Source organism: Rhyacophila brunnea, unplaced genomic scaffold (assembly GCF_057557595.1).
Source record: "Rhyacophila brunnea isolate RB1 unplaced genomic scaffold, BYU_Rbru_1.0 scaffold_4, whole genome shotgun sequence".
Taxonomy (NCBI): Eukaryota; Metazoa; Arthropoda; class Insecta; order Trichoptera; family Rhyacophilidae; genus Rhyacophila; species Rhyacophila brunnea.
The window spans coordinates 3,975,018-3,994,337 of NW_028233068.1; the positions used below are offsets into that span (position 1 = coordinate 3,975,018).

The 19,320-nt window shown below is 30.9% G+C and overlaps 1 protein-coding gene across 1 annotated transcript in view; it reads right to left on the reverse strand.

The window, feature by feature from the left end:
- The window catches only part of sns (nephrin adhesion molecule sticks and stones), a 268,329-nt gene extending 256,013 nt beyond the window's left edge, over positions 1–12,316 (reverse strand). The window contains exons 1-3 of the mRNA XM_085954519.1: positions 12,274–12,316; positions 11,380–11,529; positions 10,120–10,299 (exon numbers count right to left, since the gene is read on the reverse strand). Coding sequence (XP_085810645.1) covers positions 10,120–10,299; positions 11,380–11,529; positions 12,274–12,316 — 373 coding nt within the window. The remainder of the gene's footprint in view (positions 1–10,119; positions 10,300–11,379; positions 11,530–12,273) is intronic.
- Positions 12,317–19,320: the final 7,004 nt, after the last annotated feature.

Sequence of the window (19,320 nt, forward strand, 5' to 3'; positions counted from 1 at the left end):
TACAGGAGGCACAAGAAATTTTTTGATGTTGTTTTCGGTCAAAGTAAATACCTATACAAAATAGAAATAACCGAAAATTGCATGTTTTTATATTCCTAATTTGATATTAGTTATTGAGTTAATTAAAGGAAACCCAACAAAAATGATGGTTAAGTAGTTTTTCCCAATTCACATCCTTCTTTTTTTTTTAATTGCCAGCGAAACTTAGATAATACATCAGCATTTTCAGCTTACATCCTTTGGACACGACGTATATTTGGTCGTGTATAACGTTATTATCAAATAAAAACCTATTTTGAAAAACTGAGGTTTACCTACATCCTTTTTCCTTTCTACAGTTGATATGAATTGATGACAATATTGTCAGTTCCTAGATAAAATAAATACTTAATAATTATCTATATCAGTTAAGTACGATTAATATGAATAAAATTAGTTAAAACAAAAATCAGTGGTTTACTAAGCTGGAAAGTTTAAGGCCTTGGAGCTACGTTTGTGAGCTATGGTAGTTCTGGGACAAAATTAATGAAAGAAAAGTATTTTTAAATTGAATCAATGAACGGTTTACAAAGTAACAAAGTACAATGTTCCGGATCAAAATAGTGCCTCGAAAAAAATTAAATTATTACTTATTGTTATTCTTCGTCGTCGTAGGGACCTTTTGACTGAGGATCTTATGAAGTGACGTCCGCTTGCTTTATTTGTGGCTCAGCTGCACTTTTCTCCCTTGAAAGACTTTGTGTTAGTGATCATCACAAAAATGGTGAAAAAGTGTTGTTCCTTCGAGTTTTTGTTTGTTGTCTATATGAACATATTAAAATCACTGTTAGTACATATATCTCAAAATATAATTATACATGATATCAGAGGGTATTTAGTATTTCTATAATTGATTGAGAAGGCTTTGTTTCCGTTGAAAGTTATACAATATGTTATTTAGCGTGAACGTAGTAATTGCTATACGAAATAGTTACATTTCTCGAATAGTATAAACGTCATTTAGGCACCCAGTAAGAATATAGTAGGTATCTACTTAAATATATTATTATGTATGAGGTGGTAATTATTAACACATAATATGAGATACTTATACAAATTTAACATTAAATTACGCTGATATAATCATCTTCTTGGAGTGATAATTGTATATTTCCATGTATGTGTTTATATCGATAAAATTGCCAATCTTTCAATTGAATTTTTGGTTTTAAAATCTAATTAAAATACATCACTAGAATCAATCAATAGTCCAGAAATTGTAGAGATTCAATTGCAATTATGATGGATAACATGTTTATTTATATATTTTTAACTACTTATATTTTAATCGTTCTAGAAAAAAGCGAGGTACTAAATTATAAATTGTAATGTGTTTTATGGTAAGGGCAATAGCACTTGTCCTAATCCTAATTTCCAGATCTAATTTGTTACAGGCAAGACATCGGGGCTCGAAAAGAGAGCCCGATATTCAAATAGTAATATCTGGAGCAACATTCAACTCGATGCGAAATGTCTCGGACTCACGACTGTACTAAATTAGAATCAATGGTAGGTAGAGAATTCTATCATCTTAACTCGGAGCATCCGTATACTGAGCTTCGTCAACAGATGTTTGCGGTGCATTCTGGGTCTACGGGTGGTATAACTTTAGGAGATGAGAGTTTGGATCAAGCAGGCTCTTATCATGCTGAAAGTGAAGATTCAACTTTGTAACTCGCTAGACGACGTATTTCAGTTGCATCTGGAAAATTTCAACTTGGTTTCGAACAGTTAAAAACGATTCAAATTTAGTAGTACAGTAGACAAAGTCAACTAGAATTTAAGTTAAAATTTATAACTACATTCAGTTGATAGTTTGTACAATTTTTTTGACGTATACATATGATAAATAATTTCATTTGATATACAAAGTTAATACCCATTTAAGATATTTAGACAAACCCTTTCCCACTGTCATAAACCACGTATACCTAGTATTGTTCTTTAAAATATAATATCGTAATGCATGCGTACATTTACCTAAAAAGTACAATATATTGCGAAAAATATGAGTAGGTATGTAAATACTCGAAAACCCTTGGCGAGAGCCGAGAGGTATCATTATGTCAAAGGTATGCGATTGTTCTTCATATAAGTCCAATCAGTCTTTATATTTTATTTTTCTCTCGTTGGTCCGCAATAAGGAAAACGTTATTATATATTTATATTTATTATTTGTATTCATATAAGTATTAAAATATAATATAAATAAATCAAAAGAGTAGAGTAATATTCTTGTGGACTTTTATGAAAGCTTTGTGAGAAGAAGTTTTCGAAAGCTTTCCGCGAAATTATCGATGACAGAATATATTAAAAGGGTTTTTATTTACTCCCTTCGATTAAATTTCGAATAAACAAAGTCCAGAGCAGCTGTTTATTTACGATATCCAACACAGTGTTATTAGAAAAGATTGCTTGCGCCATTTTAGCACTGTTGTATTGATATAATATACATGGTGATCAAATGACTGGGCTCTGTAAACAATGTCGAAATGAAATATTTGGAGCGTAACAATGCCAGAGGAGGCTTTTGTTCGCTAGCGTGCTGGATGCTTAGTAATATATTTATTATTATTATTCAAGTAAATATTAGAAAATTCTGAATACAATAGATTGCTGAAACAATATTTACAGGGGCATTTATTTGGCAGGAATAAATAAAAATATATATATTTTTATGAGTTTTCGCTGTGGTCACTTTTGTTTGTACCCCTTTTATGCCGTGAAATGGATCACTGGCGTTTCTCCACGTCTTATGACGTATCAACACACGTGGAAAATTAGTTATTTTTTATTACATTTTCTGATTGGAATAGCGAATTCTACGATAAATTTAGACACCATTTATTTGACCAGATTAATTGTCAATTACTTCTGTTCTGATGTAAAGAGATTTGTACTGTGGAGGTATGTATTATGTGTAATAAAGGTCACTGATAAACGTAACTGAATCGAGTCTTTGATTCAAATGCCCAAATTTAGCTGCACCCTTTTGGATGTAATCTTGTAGTGCGTTTACTCTCGGGTATGAATTCATGTAACCGGAAAAAATTCATGTGTCCAATGTGACCCATTGTAAAACGTCTGATGCAACTCAATGTTTCGCGTTTTATCCTGGATAACGTATCCATTGATTCAAAATAATTTACATGGCTATTATGATATTTTTTATCATTTAAAAAACTGACTGTTTTACTGGATAGCTATTACCTTAATAAATAAGTAATTATTATAATATCGTCATCATAAATAATAGATGTCACCAAAGTACCTACCTAATTAACTATTTTTGTTATAACTGAATTAAATCTTGAGAATTAAGTTAGCGAATTATTCTATTATTATATTAAAATTCTAGAAAACAATTTATTTGGCCCAATATTGACAATGTTTGATTTCGACATTGTTCGAGTTCATTGTTTATTAACAAAAACATCTATCAAAATAATTACAATGTTTCTAATAAATTTAATGAAAATAATTACAAATGGCCTTAGTTCGAAAACTGAATAAAAAATATCGAAAAGAAATTCATGAAATATGGACACCTGAAATAATAAATCGTACGAAAATTCTGAAATTTAAAAATATATTTTCATAAAGACCACCTATGAGATTACTTTAATATTGGAAAGTTAAAATGTTTTTATGAAATTACGTATTCTAACGATGAGTTGAATAACCTTAAAAACAAAATATAAAAAAATATTTATGGTTTTAGTAATAATTTTTATCAGATATTTTATCGTGAAATAATACTGTCACATTATTTCATAACGATTTTTTCAGGGGTCATTGAAAATCTATAGGTCTTTAATTTGAAAACAAAAGCTATTATTGTATGGGTGTTTAATTTGTATAATAATTTAATTTAAAATAAAAACAGTTATAGCTACCATCATGTTGTATTAGTAACATTATGGTATAAATTACCAGCATTGCTTACTTTATAACTAATAACCAGTTGACTAACATAATCATTAGAGTTTGAATTCGTAATACGTATATTTAATTAGTCATGTGTACAGATTCATAAATATTTTATGTAATTTATTATAAAAATCATTCACTTGCCATACTTGTTCTAGTAATTCAACAATCGACCTAAGTGGTTGCCTTGTGAATTTAAAGCATATGTGTCGCTAGATTTCAAAATCAGCTAAGTCTATAATATATGAATAGGAGAAAGACAGCTTTTTGTTTTCTCAAATACACACTCACAAGGGTGAAAGTTTATATTATTTTGAGTATAAAATATTTAAAATTATTAATTTCCACATTTTGATAATGCAGAAATGTTAGAAAGCAGTAGTTCTTCAGCAATTCACAAAAAAGTAAAAAATACCTAAAGGTGGACTTAGCTGATTTTGAAATGTAGCGACACATATATTCTGGGGTGTTTCAGTAACTATCATTGTATTTATATATTATTATATTTTTCCCAAATAAGTATTTCTAATAAATAATGCTATATTTTTCTTTTGAATTTGTACACAGCTAGTCTCGAATTAAAAATACTTTTAAAAATAAAATAATCATCACTTATACGTATCGATGATATAATGGCAATCTACTCGTAACAGTGTTAGGGAAAATGTTAAGAATAACCACTAGGTACTTTATTTCACCAGTAACCAACACGTGTTTTGCTCATATTGAAAGTGTTTCAAAAAACTTAAGTTTAAATTTTATATATATTTCTAATGCTAATACAGTAAGAAAATTAATATATGTAGTAATAAGAAAATTAATATATATAGTAATAAGAAAATAAATATCTAATAATATGTATAAGAAAAATGTTCTTAGAATACGTGACATCATTTTCATCCTAGAGCCGGAGTGCAAAGTTATGAAGTAGCAACTCTACTATCTTCCCAAAACGAGATATTTTTTGAAAAGGTTAAATTGATGAAGCCCCTTTTTGTGAAATGCATTGGAAGTATGTCTAATATTTTAAAACATAATTATTATTATTAATACAAACAGCATAATAAATTATCATAACATCTCATTTTTATTACATAATATATTGTTAGATAACTACAATGAGAGCAGTTACTTCGCATTAGCACAACATTTTGAGTGATATTTATTTAAAAAATGATATTTTAATAAAAATATACTCACAAAACCTGCAGAGTAATACTAATAAATATTCACTTTTTAATAGTATGACCGTAGCAAACCAGGCTATAACGATACACCCCATAAATATTTCAAATTGACTATTAAAAGTGTAATGATAAAAATATCCACGTGCATATATATGTATATATTATAACAAATATAATATAGCCCCTGCATGTCCCTATTTTATGTCCCATAAAATAATTGGCTATTATCCCAATCTAAATTCCTTCAACCATACTCGTGAGTCCTTTCTCTTTATTTCCAAAGAATTCCAAAATGATAATAGCTACCCCTCAAATAATTTTACATGAATATAAATCTAAATAACAAGAGCAAATAATGACTATTTTTTTGAAAAATTAATGGGATTTTTTTTGATAATTCTTCGACATTTGATTGATAAATCCATATAATACAACTAATTTAAAAATCAAATGATTGCAACTCGGAAGAGGGGATATATGCATTGTGTGATCTGCTTCTCTCCTTGTACACAACAGTGGGTATGACTTTCTTTAATTTATATAAATATATTTTTTATAACGTGTATTTATTTCATTTATAGGATTTTTTACTTTAACTTTTTACCAGTATAAATGTCTGCTGAATGAAGGTGTCACATGCAAACATTTTTTGACACTCAATACTTTTTATACTGCGATGAGCTTAGTTCTAAATTCGAATACCTGATGATTTATGGTAGTATATCTATACATAGAACATCAAATGATTATTAAACAGATTCATAATATCTACATTAATGATTATCTGGATTTTTTTCATCTCAATTTACTTTGTGAGGTTAAGTCGATGTCCCTTGTCACACTAGCATTACTAGTTTCCATTTTTAGTAAATATCTTCAGTCCTAATGAATACAAACAATATGAATACAATAATTACTTGCAACAGCTCATTTAGCTCTACGACGACTTAATACGATACTTTATTAACCCTCCCATTATTGTAACGTCACCTTAGGTTACCCACCCTAATATACTGCAAAATGTAGTTAATTAGCTTTTCTTCACTTAAATATATCAGTAATATAACATCTAATTTAAATTGTATTATTTTAAAAATCGATAACATTATACAGTAATTAAATATAATTGATATCTTAAGATTTCATTTATCTGTCATAAATTATAAATGCATATTGCAAAATGTATTATGATGTGTAGCCTGTAAGCATGTATGGAAATACGCATTTAATTACATTTAATTTTTGATGCTTTTACATCGTTATAATATAGATAAAACAAATATGAAGAAACCTCATTAGACTTATTTATATTGCCGAAATAGGTATTTTCTTTTTACCAATTGTAATATTATCAATATTATACGGAACGGACTGAATTTATCAGTATTGTAAAGGGAAGGTTAAATCGATATATTGAAGTTAGTATAAAACAATTTAATTTTCAATTTAGCTTACACTATTACGAGTAATTCAATATATTAATTGTTGTTTCAATATTAATTACGAGTATTTCAATATATTTGTTGTTTTAATATTAATATATTTTGAATAAAAATATACTGCATAATTGTTTTTTTTGTAAAATACATTATAACCTACCTAGTCATTTTTTGCCTTACATTTTTTTTAAAATTAATAAATGCCTCGTTGATAACGGAATATTTGATTGATTGTCTTTTCTACCGATATCTGCACTAATACATAGCTATTCTCGGTGAGTATATCTATACGAATATTTTTTTACACAAGACTGTATATTAGATTGATATCTTCAATTAAAATGATAAATGTTTTACATTAACGTTTGAGAAGCTGCGGTAAGTGACATATTTCCGGATCGTATTTTTCTTTCATTCGACCTTTAAAAGCACGAATACACACAAGACAAATTGCGTTATTATAAAAATTACCTACATATTATTACGTAGGCATAAAGCTCGTATATTATATCCTACATAAAACATATTACAACTCGCATAAAACATATTTTATTACTTAACCAAATAAGTGTAAGTAGGTACCTATGTATACTTAAGTAAGTAAGTATAAGATAATTATTATCTCTCTATGACAGCTTGGTAGTAAGTACCTACTTACTAAACAAGTTTTGAAGTATAACGTTGCTCCATATAACCTTATATATTATACATTTAAATATACTTTCATTAATTAAAACTCATTTAGTGCAACGCGACTAGCGCGTTTGCAGTAGTTGGCCATTAGATATTATTAACATAGTATTTAAATGTGGTAATTAAAGAGTAATTAACTGGTCAGCCCTGAATGTATTAATAATAGTACTATATAATGCACCGAATAATTCACAAGATTTAAGAATTTTACATTCATACAAAAACAGTAAATTAAATAGCAATACAAAAACCGATTGCCAATTAGTCACTCAATTTAGAAAGCGTTTCAGAGAGCATTATAAGAATCATTAGTTAAAATTCGTCGTAATTAGATAGTATACCTATAGCACAGTGGTCAGTCCACACGGGCGCGATTCCCGAGAGATTTCAAAAAGATTTTTTCTATTGCTTATATATTTCTCCAAGTGTTTTTAAATTATGTATATATTATTAATAGGATTTAGATTATTAATATTGACAAGATTTGATAGCACCTCCGACGTATTTTTGTTAGCTATTTCGGTATGATTATACATAATATAGGTAGTTTAATTAGTAAAGTATAAGTGATGAAATTTTTATTTGGTACCAACATTATTTTTTGAAAACTTATTGATCATTATTGAGTAACTAAAAAAAATGGAAAATAAGTATTGAATATATTTAAACTTATCCCGAATAACTACTGATAAATACCCACCCTTAACGGGAATAATATTATCATGTCGATTATATTATAATCAAATCATAATATTGATTGTCATAATCAATATGTGGTACTAAATTCTATAATTATTATTTGTTGGACTGGAGCTTACGTGGTAGGATACAATTACGGAGGGGCGTGAGACGTTAATTTATTATAGACTTATTGAGTGTGTGAAGTTGACAGCTGTGTTAGGGATCTATAAACCGATATTCTAAACAGGACAAAAACAAGGGGAGTTAAAAATCAAATAGGTACTTAGTTAAATGTTTCTAGGCATACAAATAGTTTTATTAATTGAATCGATAAGTGTGGTTAATGGTTATGATCTCATAATTAAGATAACGATACATTTTATTAAATCGAAAGCAATGGTAGACATCGTAAATACATAATCGTCATAGATGAGGGCGTTTTATTTGTTCATTGCATTGATTAAATACGATTTAAAATTGTGACATTTTTATAAATTCAAAATTAAATAAATATACGATCAATAAAAAATGTGTCATTTTTGAAAGAACTTATGCTGAACTATGTATTTATTATATAGAGCAAAAGTAACGTTAATACTAATTATATAATAAAAATTACTTCAACCTAACACGGAGCGTACCTAGTTTTTTATAGTAAGTATATACAACAACATTTAAACGATTAATTACTTACTTCACCATGTTCGATCCCGATAGGATCATATAAGCCTCCACACAGTGAAGGTTGTATTAAAAGATTTTTTTTACGAGAAATGAATGTTAGGAGGCACTTTTGGTAAACCTATTAGTTCCATACTCTGACTCAAAACACAAATTGAAAAACAGTGTATTTGTCAGACTCAGGATTGGAACCTGGGACTTACAATATTATAAGCAGACGCTTAAGCCGCTCGGTCATCGTGGGCGTACATGTTACATGGTAAAAAACTCGTGTATTATAATATAATATAATATGTAATTACACTAGCTATTAAGCTTTTATTTTAGTAATATTGGAGTCATCCAATAATAATTACTAGGGTTCTCAATAAAAACTTCCCATCCCCTTATATCATGGCGTTTTGGTAAGTATATAATGTGAATATTGTAACTACTATATACATACTAATACATTTTACTAAGTTGAGAAATAATTATATTGCTGTTTTAGTATACTTAATTATGCTGGCATGCCTAATTTTGACTAGTAAACGCTCACCTTGAAAATATTCCGTTAGTGCTAAAATATTCGGTGAATACTATTGGTTACCTCAGGGATAGGGAAGTGTTGCCAATTCTCACCGACAAAAACATACCAGACTAGGCAATAAAATAAGCTACTTGACATAAAAAAATGCTAGATATCTGATATTTATCATAAAACTTTATTTTATCAAAATGGCGTACTTATAAAATTCGTCATTCACCGTAATAATGTCGCCTGCCGCGCAATTTTGTTTACCAGCTAGTACTACCTAACTATCTTTATATTTATGTGCTCAGTGATTTTCAACTATTGTATTGCTCCCTCCATGGAAAAATGGTTAACGCATTCGCTGCTGAAGAGATAATAAGATTTTAATTGCCCTCTTTAAAATGCACGTTAATTACATCGATCGGCCGCCTGGTCATTACGCGCCGTGTGCGTCTTCCGCGTCCACAGTATTAACGAGCTTTTGGTAAGCTGATAATAATATATATTTTAGACGTTTTGACAGCGTTGATCAAAATATAGCAGAGTAATAAAATAATCTAGCCATAATATAATAAAAATATAAAAAAATATTATATTCGATTTTCACCATCATTTACGTAATGAAATATCGTCTTTTACATTTTTTTTATTAAAATACAAGTTACGAACAGTTCAGATTACTTAAGTAGTGTAAAGAAAATTCCGTTTAATATTTGACCATATTATGATATATTTTAAGCTATAATAATTATTGTCGGTATCAAAAACGCCAAATTTAAAGTCATATATATATATGCTTGTGAGCTAGATGCTATCTTGATGGTAAAACAGATTTTACTGTAGGCGTTTAATATAAATATTTGAATTTATAATAATAATAGCTTAGAGTAGAACATTTTGAGATATATATGTAAATAATATCAACATTATAACAATATAAAAGAAAACCACTCACATATGACATTCAGCTCAGCATTCGCTCTAATGACTTTGTGACCTTTGGCAGGTCCAACCTGGCACTGGTACTCCGCATCATCGTCCAAGGACGCATTGGATATCTTTAGGTTGTACACTCCGTGACGCTTATCACCGATCACGGTATATCTTGGCTGGCCTTGGATCATGGATGAAAAACCTAGAAAAAACATTAATATGTTTAATATAATGGAAACGTTTTTCGAGTAGTATTCATAAAACTTATAAAATATATACGTGGGTAATATTTTAAATGTTCTAATCTGCATGAATATTTTTATATTAATTGACAGTAAACCCTTTAGTAAATTTTAATTAAAAAAAAATAATTATGTAGGTACCTACAGTTCTATTCACAAGCATCAAGTAGTTTTATTAAATACAATAAAAATGCTGTTAAAATTGGTTTGGAGTAGATGAATTTATAAGTATATAATATAGTAATAGTAATCATATAATAAGTAGATAATAGGTCATAATCAATCAATATAGTAAATAACAAAATCGTTATGCGCAGGCCCCCACATCTTGAAGAGGTCCCCCAAGCCATGATGTTTGGAGCCCCCCCCCTCCAACTCAACGCTAAGGTTAAGGGAAATGTAATGCTACAGTAGATCCCAAAATAATATTTCGCGGAACTTCAGGGTTCCGAGTAAAATAAAGGGTATTCTGTGGATTTTTAACGAATTTTGGTATTTTATAAATCCAATTGAACTGTCGCATTGTGAAGCACTAATAGCGACCCCCTTTTATGATTGCCAAGTAAATACGACCCTTTGCCATATTGTAAAAAAGTATTTTTTTCAAAAAGCACAAAAAATAATTTGTCGTAATAATTCACTTAACTGGTCGACCCGCCACGACGGGCCCCCAGACTAGAGCCCTGTGCCTCGCTCTTGTGGTGGGCCATGGTTATGAGAATCACGTTTAACAGGCTGTGTCTTGCAGGGTATGCAGTTATGCGCGTTATATTGATTTTCGGTGATAAGATAATTTAGTACTAACCAAAATTTAATGTTACCTTATAAATCAATAATAACTATTCTTCGTGAGAGAGTATTAACTATCTAATTTTATTTTTAAATTGAAATTCGAAGTTCAAAGACTTAAAACAAAGAAAAAACTACATATACAAAACTACAACAGAGGTATTCGATAAAACCAAAATTGGAATCAATTTATGATTTTTAGAAGATAAACCGATGATTATTATATGACATAAAAAACTCGAAAAACTTACCTAACGCAAATCCATCCTTGACCCACTGGACTTGACCTGCCTGGTTGGCGATTTCGCAGTTCAACACTGCTTCTCCACCCTCCAGAACGCGAGCACTTTTAGGAGACACCTTGAAGTACTGCTGCTGCCCTGATATGCCGACGACCAGACCTATAAGAAGAAAAAGACATAATTAGCACTGATCCAATCCAGGGTCATTTTACTAGAACTAAAAAAGCTTGCAAAAGTCAATTAAAATGTTAACATAATAATATGTCGTAACGCTGTCTTACAAGTTCCACTTACATAAAATGATGAATGATGAAAATACTATCATTTTTTCTTCTTTGCTTTTTTTTTTATTACATTCCTAGATTCGTATAAAATTGATTATAATCAGTACGTTTTAAAATATTTTTTAATTAAAAAAATCGCTTCCAATTCTTATTGACGTATTCCACTTAGCTACGTGGTCATATATACGTATAAAATACTCAATGCATTTAAAATATATATATATATATATGTGAAATGTCTGTAACTAAATTAAATTTTAATACATGACGTATAACTCTGACTTTCTCTATTGGTATCACGTCTGTGAGTAAATAAGCGCAGGGATACAAAAATCGTCGGGCATACTGTATATTATGTATACGTTATACGAAGATAATACGCCTGCCTCATTTTTAATTGACCGCGACGTATCGGTCACCCATTCACAGAGCACCCTAAGCCCCCCGCCCCCGCGCTAGGTGCGATCGAGGAAGCGACACGTCGTCACGCGGAGTGATCAGCCCGAAGACGTTTGCGGTCAGGCAGGATTCGAACCCGCGACTTCCCATACCCTCGCCCGTCACGGGTGGCTGAGCTTCCCACGGTCCCGGGACCGGCCGAGCATGACGATTCACCAACCTGCGTCTTGGCTGAGGAAACCTCGGAGCGTAACGACGGACATATTGTATATGACTAACATATATACAACAGGTATGTTCACCTACGTATCGAAAGGTCAGATTGCACGGTTATTTTTGACAATTTTCAATGCTAATAAACAGCCGGCAAATTGCCCCTGTGCGTAAAAAATAATTATTAGTTACGTGTATATACGTTATATTAATAGATATATTACAAGATATCATGGCCCCCACAAGGGGGCTGACAGGGCTCTAGCTTGGGGGTCCGGACTCATGAAGGGCCCGGCGTGACGAGTTGACGAGATAAGTGAGATAAACACAGATCACAAATTTGCTCTAATAGTAAAAAAAGTGTATTAAATTAAAAAATTTGGTTGCACGATGCAATTTTTAACTGTGTGCTGATACTCAACAATTCCATAATTGAAATGGATGTAGGTAGGCACATATTAAAAATACAAAAAATCGCTAAAATATACACCTAATTTTACCGCGTACACCGTTTGGAAAACGCTACTGCAGTGCGTCACACTGCCTTTACCCTTAGCGATAGGTAAGAGGGCCCTATACCTAGGGCAAATAACTTAGCCTGGGGGCCCGCTTCAGGATGTGGGGGCCATGCAAGAGATAACCAAATGCCATTCGCTTGGATCAAACACGTTAAAAAAAGAACACGATATAATTTTTGATAGAAATGAGACTGGAACCCACTATCCCGGCTTCTGAAATGAGCGTTCTTCCAACTAGGCCACCGTGAGCATGGTGGTATGGAGCGTAAATATGTAAATATTAAGCTGAAAAAACTTTGCTAAAACTGAGAAATCAGCTGTGAATAATTTCACAATACGAGATAATCGATGACAAGCATCACAGTGAGATTTATTTGGCAAGGATGCATTTAGATTAAAACAAGTTATTTAAACAAAAAGATTATTCGGACACATTCTGACGTAAATAACTGTATATGCACTACATACATACAAACACATACCACACTGTGCCAATGCTACAAAAATCTAAAAATATCCCTAAATATAGTCAAAACTGTTTGTACAGGTAACTAAATATAAAACAATGCCTAATTGATATTCATTATGACGTATGTATAACTTATTTTAATATGTACATAAATATAGCGATATAAATTAAAAATATATTCCACCAAACACAATCAACATAAAAAGATTCCGTCCATTTAAAAGCTCTCAAAATAACACAATATTCGGTACAAGGCAAAAGACGCTTTCGGCTCTCCTTACATATTACTAGACACTTAGTTCCGCAAAATCCCGTTTGTAGATTCGGTTCCATTGATTCGGATCCTCTGAGGAACGGAAAGTCCTGTCAAAGAAAGGACGACGGGGCAGAATCCTTTGATGTTTGCAAGGAAGTGCTTGACAGGAATTATTATTCCCTTAACAAGAAGGCATGCCCGAAGTCGATTTCGGCGATTCAAGTATATAATGCACGCGTCTTTGCACAACCCAAATTAGGGTAATGCATTATTATTTTTAATCATTATTAAATATTGAATATTTTGATATTTAAAATTATCCAAGGGAGGACTTTTAAATTCTACACGCATATAGGTAACTTAGTGAATTACTTTATAGATGTTAAGTAGTATTGGTTTATACTTAATATCTAATTTTAACAATTTTAATAAATAATTAATAAAGTAAAATACGTCAAAATTTGAAAGCGGCAACAATAAGTTTTCAAAAATTATATAAATATTATAATATAAGAAATTATTTTTTAAATTCCATTGTTATATAATTAAATATATATATTTATAGATAAATATAAATATATATATACATAACTTCATGTCTATTAATTCTATACTTGGAAAATTGTCCAAGCAATATGAAATTATTATTGTCGTTTTTTTTCTTCTAAAATTAATATTAGTTGATACAAATAAGTTTCACTGCTGGTGAAGAAGGGAATTATGTTTTGTGACTTTAATTTTCAGTATGCGCGGAAGGAATTGTGTCCTATCGCCAGTAGGTACATAATACGAGGGTGGGTCAATAATTCCTTAGAAAAAAGCATTAAAACAGTTTTTATTTTTGTATTTTTTTTTTATTTCTCAACATAATCTCCTTGGAGCTCAATACACTTGGTTAGACGTTTCTCAATTTTTTTTAAACCGTCAGAAAAATAAGTTTTCGGAAGGTCCTCAAAATAAGCATTTGTCCGATCGATGACTTCTTCATTTGAAAAAAAACGTTGTCCACTTAGCCATTTTTTTAAGTTTGGGAAAAGGAAAAAGTCACTGGGGGCTAAATCTGGCGAATACGGTGGGTGGTCGACCAATTCGAACTTCAATTCTTCAATTTTAGCCATTGATCGTAAACATGTGTGAACACGGGCATTGTCCTGATGAAAGAGGATTTTTTTCCTGTTTAAATGAGGCTGTTTTTCTTCAATTTTGTTTTTTAGCTGGTCCAATAAAGATGCATAATAATCCCCTGTTATTGTTTTTCCTTTTTCCAAATAGTCAACGAAAATAATTTCACGTGCATCTCAAAATACAGTAGCCATAACCTTACCAGCTGATTTTACGGTTTTCGCCTTCTTTGGACATGGTTTGCCTTCGCAATCCACTGCTTTGACTGTTCTTTCGTCTCGGGAGTATTATAGTGGTGTATCCATGTTTCATCTACAGTCACAAAGCGTCGAAAAAATTCATCCGGATTGCGTTGCATGAGCGACAACAGGGCTTTAGAGGCCACCACCCTATTGCGTTTATTGTCGACTGTGAGCAAACGCGGCACCCATCTTGCAGAAATATTTTTCATGCCCAATTTGTCATGTAAAATAGAAATGACGCTACCTTTTGAGATCCCTGTAACCTCAATTATCTCACTCAACTTTAATCTTCGGTCACTTAACACCATATCGTGGATTTTATTGATCATTTCTGGTGTAGTCACCTCTACAGGACGTCCTGAGCGTGGTTCATCCTTTGTTGATGTACGACCACGTTTAAATTCATTTAACCAGTTATAAATAGTTGCAAGTGAAGGAGCAGATATGCCGTGAACTAAATCCAACTCATTTTTTATTTCGTTTGCTGTTAACCCTTTTATATTAAAATGTTTAATAACAGCTCTAAACTCAATTTTCTCCATTTTCCATTTTTCCATTTTCCACAAGCAAATTTTTTTTTTAAATGTACGAGAAACACACAACAACCCGACCAATCTGATTGAAACTTCGCAGCATACTGAATCGGTAGTGCCGCTGCATGAAAACAAACCGCTTACAGTACTAGTCGCGCCACCTGTCGGCTTTTCTAAGGACTTATTGACCCACCCTCGTATATTCAAACATGAATCAAAAAGGGGCTGAATATTACCTATGATTTCACAAATAAACAATACATGTGATATTATATTATATTAGTTTGTAGTGTATTAAAGTTTTTTTTTAATTTTTAAATGGGAGAGGGAGATGAAGGATGAAAGGGATAGATCAGAAACACTCATTACCTAGAACAAAACACAATACCAATAATTCTTTCCAAACCAACCCGCCCGCAACACAGTCGGTTTTAATCGAGCGTATCACGAGGCCCTACGTTTAGATATGAAGCATCAGCTACCATTTGTTTACGTATGGGAATGTCTCAGGAGCAGATGCTTATGACTGAGGACACTTAAGTATGCTTTGACTGAGTTTACAGAGACTTTCACATACATATAATATGTTAAAACAGAGCTAAAACAATATAATAAGGACATACTAAACTATGTGAAGAGATCTTCACGACCGCAATAAAAACCTGCATATTTTTAAAGCATTAGAGTTACCAAACACACTATAGATATTCATTTCCGATCCTAATAAGATCATATAGATCTCCACAGACGGAAGGTTTGTGTTCACAGATTCATTTTTACGAGAAGTGGATGTTAGCCACTTGCCTAACGTGTTACGTCCATACTTTGATTTAAACACAAATTGAAAAATAATATGTGTATTTGCCAGACCCAGGATTCGAATCTGGGACCCACGACGTTATAGGCATATTATTTAGTATTTAAAAAACGATCTGCCAGTCTAATTACTTCGTATTTTAAGGTGTAATTGATTAGATTTTTGTACATCGCAAGGTCGCTACAAGGACGTATGGAGGAGTCGCTTGGTGTCCGTATGTTCCATTTAAGGATCGGACATGGTCTACGAACAACAAAAAACGTAATTCAATATTGGTTCAAATTATATTCATCATCATGCTACTTGTAACTGATAACGATGTAGTAAATCTTCTTGTACAATACCTATACAAATGAGCTAACTAAAAATTAATGTGTAATCACTAAAACTCTTATTTTAAGCAGCGTACTAGCACGAAACACAAATCGGAAATAATTCCATTTAAATTTAGGTATAAATAACGTATATAAATAATAAAAATCATATAATAAATTATCGTACTTATGAGTAATAAATATGATATCCTTGTAAACAGTTACCTACTGAGTATAATGTCAAGAAATCTGTCGTAATGTTAAGCATTCAAAATAATTAATTAATATTTTTAGACGATTTCATAGAGGCAAATCCAATTGCGGTAAAATTAATTATCAGATGTGATCCGCGCAAAGGGCGTAACCAAACAAACTCATCAGTATGAAAAATAATGCAGAACGGAAATTGAATTTAATTTTGACTTGCTTAAAACAAATAATTGCGCATCCAAAACACAGCACATGATTTTGTGGTTGAAAATACACAACAAACATTGCCCGCTTAATTCAGATTAAATTTATTATGACTATAATATTATAGAGGACATTGAAATTTAAATATTTTAATACCTATTGTAAACGTATTATAATATTAATAATTATTTCGTCGCCTATGAATATCAGTTCAGAGTATCCTAGCGTCACTACTCATCTGATATAGGTACATAATATATAAACCTATGGATATAAACGACATCATATAACTCTAAAAATTCATCCACATATTACTAAGAATTGTGAAAAAAAAAATCTCTACGCACACAATGATTTTCATGCAAGCAGTCATAGACGAGAACATTAGATGTAAAGAGTACATACATACACTGATTTGAATTAATGAAATAAACTACATATTCAAACATAAAACTACATTATTAATAATTGATGTTTCATGTAGCATAAATTCGTTTTAAAAGTTTGACAATTGTTGTCAACAAAATAATCGAATGCTGGATAAACAGTTTAAAGATACGTATGAGTATGGTTTATGAAATAAAGAAATAAAACATTACGATTATGAAAGATTCGTATTCTGAGATTTCCAACATTTAGCGGTATTTTTTCGCAATTATTTAGATGTTTTTAGATACGTGCTTCATATAAAATATATGGAAAATCAGTATGATATATATTTTTTTAAATTCAACGATTTTCGTATCTACCTAATTAGTATTATAAGATTGTTGTAAAATGGAATTCTAGCAAGTAAATTATATCTCAATATACCTACACATGTTTTTAGAGAATTAATAATGTCTTAGAAGGATCTGTGAATGCTGGGTATTGATGAATAGCTAGAGAAAAAGAGCGGATTGGATAAGGCCATTTATCCAGATTTTCTCAGGGGTGTGAAAATGCAAGGGTAAAGTATTCTAAGAAAAGGCAACATTAGTTAGATAGGCGTAACTTTCAAACTCGGTAAAACCCATGAGCTGAGATTGATATATTATTATTTTAACTTAAGATTTTTTTTCAAAATAATTATAGTACGTTTTAGGCCAATCATTAAGTTATTCTCAATATTCTATCTACATGATAATAGTAAATATCTGAGAATAAAACTATATGGACTACATGACTTTGTAACAAATAGGCTTTACTGTTGACATATTAATATACCAGCACAATAATATAAACAGAAATTACAATTAAGGAAAAATAATACCTGTTTGAGCAATAACATACCTCTTTAGGGATACATGGGTCATGGAATCATTTGAAAATTTTATTTTATTCATTTGAATTAGTAGGTAGGTAAGAATTTGTCCAAAGTGTGCTATGGCCTATCAAAGAAATAAAAAATCATTTCCTTTGATCTATACTTGTCGGAAATCGTGATTCTGAAAATGTATGAAAGGGAGACGTCTATTTTGTTATTGCTAGAGTCGCCTTGGTAAATTTTCATTAGCAATTCGATAATAGGATTCTCGTCTATATTAAACTAGACACAAAGCTGTTTCTAGGATACTTGAAGTACTGGAAGTAGATAACGAACAATTTTGAGAAGTTTAAATTAGGTATAGTAGTTAGGTATAGTATTAAGTATTACAACAATTAAATAATGTGTCAGCCGCCACGGAATAGAAGTTAGCAAGCTGCGCTTCTAATCGGTGAATAAATTTTTTAATAAAGTATAGTAGCAGTTTTATATTATGAGGTTGATTGGTTGACTCCTAAAATGTTCATTTACACAGTCCATCGACTTCCACACTATAATTATACATTAGATTTTTTTCCGTGTCAAACGTTATTTTACTTTTTCGTTTATCAAAGAGTCAACAAAAATACAGTAATATAGATTAAGAAATGACAAACGTTAGTTGATGAAATAAAAATAAATCGAATGGAAGAATGAGTAGTCACCGACTAGTGCGTAAGACGCTGGTCTTTCATCCGGTGGCTTCAGGTTCGATTACCGGTGAGGTGACATACATGCACATAATTTTCTCAAAACCTGAGTGTTTGAATGATTCACTTCTACTATTTGTAACTGTTTTCCTACACTACTGTCGTTGGGCCTCGTGGCCCATGCTAGTATTATAATAACTACGAAGATACATAGGAATATAGCTTACAGCCCTCTAAATACTATTTTCAAAATATATTCAAATTTAAATTTATTTATTTTTATATATAGTGAACTTTACAAATTATAAATTTAAGATGTTCACATATGAATCTATCACTGTCGTGCAAAATAAATGTTGCATAGAAACTGTCCAAACTATTCCAAATCCTATAACGCCTCAGTTAATACAATATGGCGTACACTTTGAATACTT